A 4,283-nucleotide genomic window follows, 5' to 3' on the forward strand; every position below is an offset into this window, starting at 1 on the left:
CTGAAAAACATAATCAACGGAAAAATATCAACAGGAAATGGATCTTTTTACTTCTTGACCAACATTTCTTTGCAACTATGACTGCGTTATTTGATCTTGAAATCCACGTCTTGATAGCATCACCTCCTCAATACAGTATAAAATCACCTCCTCCATACTTGTATTTCTTAGGGATTTTTGACACTTCTATGTGGTTTACATCGAATAATTTTTGCATATTTTACAAGCAATATACGGAGTATATACTATCTTTTCGCTAACAAATAAATTGTTTTGGGGTGGAGGGCACTCGGTAAGGAAACTTGTCTTATCAACCATAAATGTAAAATAAGTCCATATCACTTCTTGATCTTGGGTTACTCAATTACTATGCTTTGGGAGCTCTTTCTACATTGCTCTACAAAATAAAATCCAAACAGTTATTTTAGGGGTGGTTTAAGGATGATGACGTAGTTGAACTTAACACATAGCATCTACTAGATGCAAATTAGAAGAAAATTTACAATTTTCGCTGAGCTCCGTCTCCTGTCTAAGTCTGAGCACGTGTATCCACGCGCTGCTCATTTGAGCACCATTCAAACCATTGCCTCCAATTTTCAGTTTGTATTGGTATTCATATCTTCCTAAAATATTATCTTTGAAGGCTCATCATACATAGAAAACCAGCAAGGCAAATAGGCACAGAAGCTAGTCAAGTCATTTCGCATCAACAAGGTTCTTAAGGTGTTTTCAAATGCCCGCCCTTGTCGCAGCAAGGGAACCACATGTTCAAGCACAAACATGCCACCGTGCTACAATGCCACTGAAATTTCCAGCCAGGCAAAGAGTTTCTCTAGTTCCGATGGCCGAAAAAGAAACCAATCCACATAACGTTCTAATACCCGGTTTGCCAGAAGACATGGCGAAGATATGCATCGCGCTTGTCCATCGGAGCTACTTCCCTGCCATGGGTGCAGTTTCCAGGAGGTGGATGTCATTCATCGGCAGCAGAGAGTTTAGTGCTGTCAGGAAGGAGGTTAGGAAGATTGAGGAGTTGGTTTATGTCCTTGCTGCTGAAGCTGGTGAAAAGGGGCCTCGATGGGAGGTCTTGGGGGAGCAAAAGAACAGGGCAATTCCTCCTATGCCTGGGCTGGCTAAGGCAGGGTTTGGTGTGGTGGTTCTCCACGGGAATCTGTATGTCGTAGCTGGCTATGCTGCTGTCTATGGGAAGGACTATGTTTCTGATGAGGTTTACCAGTATGATGCCCGGCTCAACAGGTATATTTTGAATCTGTGATAAAAAAAAAAAGCAAGCATCATAGAATTATACTTCTCTTATACAATTATAATATTATTCTGGGTAGTAAGTACATTATTGGGGGTAATTATGAAGAATAAGTTCTCCAAAGGCATTTGAAACATGTAACTAACTCATCCTGCTTCTGCATAGGTGGGGTGCACTTGCCAAGTTGAATTTTGCACGTCGTGACTTCGCCTGCGCAGAGGTCAACGGCATAATATATGTTGCCGGTGGATTCGGCTCTGGCTGCAACAGTTTGTCCAGCGTCGAGGCATATGATCCCCAACAGAATAGATGGACACTAATCGAAAACCTTCGCAGGCCGAGGTCAGGATGCTTCGCCTTCGGATTGAACAACAAGTTGTACATAATGGGTGGCCGCTCAAGCTTCACAATTGGCAACTCCCGTTCCATCGACGTGTACGATCCCAGGCGCCGAAGTTGGGAGGAGATCAAGAGAGGATGTGTAATGGTCACCTCTCATGCAGTTCTTGGCAAGAGCTTGTTCTGCATTGAGTGGAGGGACCAGCGCTCGCTCTCGGTGTTCAGCCCTTCAGACAGTTCTTGGATGAAGATTTCAGTGCCACTAACGGGTAGTTCAAGCAGCCGTTTTTGCCTGGGGGCAAGTGGTGGAAAGCTGTTGTTGTTCTCGCGGGAGGAAGATGAGCGTCAGTCTATGACGTACGATCCAGCTGCGGCGCCAGGTTCTGAATGGGAGACATCAGAGCTGAAGCCGTCGGGGTTGTGCTTGTGCAGTGTGACCATTGAAATTTGATGGTGCCTTGGGGTCGTCTACCTTGTACTTCCTCTGTCCAAAAACAAGTGACTTAAGTTTTTTAAATACGCGTGTATCTATATGTTGCCTGCCAAAACCCACCGGCGAGCAGTGGTTAAGCAACACGAAGAGCCGGGAGGCTTCCAAGGCGGCAGCGGGCCCTGGTCCCTCGACGTCGTCCCGCAAATGCTCCGGCACACGACCTGGCGGCTGCAAGGGCGTGCCACCTGACCTATACCTGGCCAGGAAGGTGTTGGATTGCTTCGATTAGTTCCCTGCATGGCAGACACGTAAACATTAAATACGAGCCCTATCGGCTCTCAGGTTGCCCTGCGGATCGGCTCAAAGAGCCGATCGCCCCATGGTTCATGTTGGATTTTCAACGACATGGGGATCCTGCTTGATCATAACAAAGCTAAACCAATCTACGACAGTTTAGGATTTTCACCGTATGATCTGAACATCCTACGCGTAGTTGAGCCTAATAGACACGAAAGATAATGGAAAACTAACCCTAAAAGAGGCCTAAAAACCAACATTAAGTTAATTCCCGGAACATCCCTCTTAGGACTAACAAACCATACCTAACGCACTACCGGATCGTTCAACCCGTTTGCAAGGCCTAACCATACGGATATTAAACTAATCCTTGAAGAACAAGGAGCAACCATAACAGATCGGATCTACTAAGTAACGAACAAGCAAGATGCTGCCCTTACACCTGGATAGGTGTAAGGGCAGCTAGATATTGAGGGACGGCATAGCTAAGCAGATATACGCAAGAAAAGCATCTATGCAAGCCCCAAAACATCTACGATAAACAGTGCTACTCGCCATCAACAACGCTTCAGCACGAGCAACACAAGGTAAACGAATAAACGTTGTGCTTCCTAGATCGCAAGATGCGATCTAGGCAGCATGATGCTTACCCGGGAGAAACCCTCGAAAGAAGGGGTGGCGATGCGCCTGATTTGTGTTTGTTGTGAACGTGATTGTCCTCCTTTTCCGATAACCCTAGATACATATTTATAGTCCAAGGGACTTTCTAATTTGGACGTGCACCTAACCGTGCACGGGTTAAACTCTATCTTTTAATCTAAACTATCATGCGATCTACTATATTACAGATACACGGGCAATTAAGCCCAAACTCTTCGCGCAAGGCCGCTTCAAAGATACTCCACGTGCATATTCTTCAAGCCCATCTTCACTTACGGCCCATCTCCTGATTTGGCCAAAATCCGGTGATAACACATGCCCCCTGGTTTTGGTAATGATAATTTCAAAACCACTCTGTTTTTCCTTCGAGGGGTCATGTCGTGGCAGAGCAGAACCGTCGCAGTATTCTTCATCATGATGCCTTGCCTTCTTCAACTTCTCTGCACGATTTGACAGTTTTGGCACCACGTCCTCGAAAACTGCTTAAGCATTAAATCTCTGCTATATCCCCTTTTATTTAGCCACTTCTCGCAGTTCCCGTCTTCATCCCCTTGCTCCAAACCAGCCGTCAGCCAAAAACCCTCTCTGCCACCATGTCTTCTTCTTCTCCCTCCTCATCGGGTCTTTCCACCCAGTCCTCCCCCTTCCGCGAACCGACGCCGGAGTGGGATCCGCAGGAGGCCCACGCGGCCAACATCCGCCGCGCCATAGACGACGGGGACGAGTCGAGCCACGACTTCTCCGTCTGGTCCGAGGATGACCAGTCCTTGACGGACGGGGAGAGCGACCTCCGCTTCCTCGCCGGGGAATCGGAGGAGGAGAGCGAGGACGATCGCCTCTCCTGGGGCGACTTCACCTCCTCCGAGGAGGTGAAGGATGAAGAAGAGGAGGAGGACGACACCTCCTCCGACGAGCCGCCGGCCAAGCGCTTCTGCCCCTGGCCAGGCAATCTCAGCGACTTCGACAGCGACGACGACGACGCTAACGAGGAAGACGAGGACAATGAAGGTCCTGCCGGCGGCCGCTACAGCAGCGACGACGAGCCGGCCGGGAGCAGCGCCGACAGCGGCGACGACGACGGGCAGCAACGGCCCCTAGATAGGATCTTTAGCATAGAGCTAGGAGTAGTAGATGGGGCAATGTATCCCCTAGTAATTCCTTTTGAGAGCAATCAGCTCCTTTCATGTAAGAAATTTGATTATCAATGAAGAAATTCCCCCAATTTGACTTTGTCGATTCCTTCCATATTGATTTAGCCTATTCTCCCCTATCTTGATTTTGCCGATTGTC

At 47.8% G+C, this 4,283-nt stretch overlaps 1 protein-coding gene across 1 annotated transcript; it reads left to right on the top strand.

The window, feature by feature from the left end:
- Positions 1–733: 733 nt before the first annotated feature.
- Positions 734–2,054, top strand: LOC124670243 (F-box/kelch-repeat protein At1g67480-like). The gene is made up of 2 exons (XM_047206742.1): positions 734–1,257; positions 1,430–2,054. Exons 1-2 carry the CDS (start codon positions 734–736, stop codon positions 2,052–2,054), a joined length of 1,149 nt encoding a protein of 382 aa, XP_047062698.1.
- The last annotated feature ends 2,229 nt before the right edge of the window (positions 2,055–4,283 follow it).

Source organism: Lolium rigidum, chromosome 7 (assembly GCF_022539505.1).
Source record: "Lolium rigidum isolate FL_2022 chromosome 7, APGP_CSIRO_Lrig_0.1, whole genome shotgun sequence".
NCBI classification, from domain to species: domain Eukaryota; kingdom Viridiplantae; phylum Streptophyta; class Magnoliopsida; order Poales; family Poaceae; genus Lolium; species Lolium rigidum.

What these genes read in the sequence shown, in the direction of transcription:
- LOC124670243 (XM_047206742.1), top strand. Translation starts at nt 734, where the DNA reads ATGCCCGCCCTTGTCGCAGCAAGGGAACCACATGTTCAAGCACAAACA. An exon ending in TATGATGCCCGGCTCAACAG is followed by an intron (nt 1,258 to 1,429) that starts GTATATTTTGAA and finishes GCTTCTGCATAG; the next exon opens with GTGGGGTGCACTTGCCAAGT.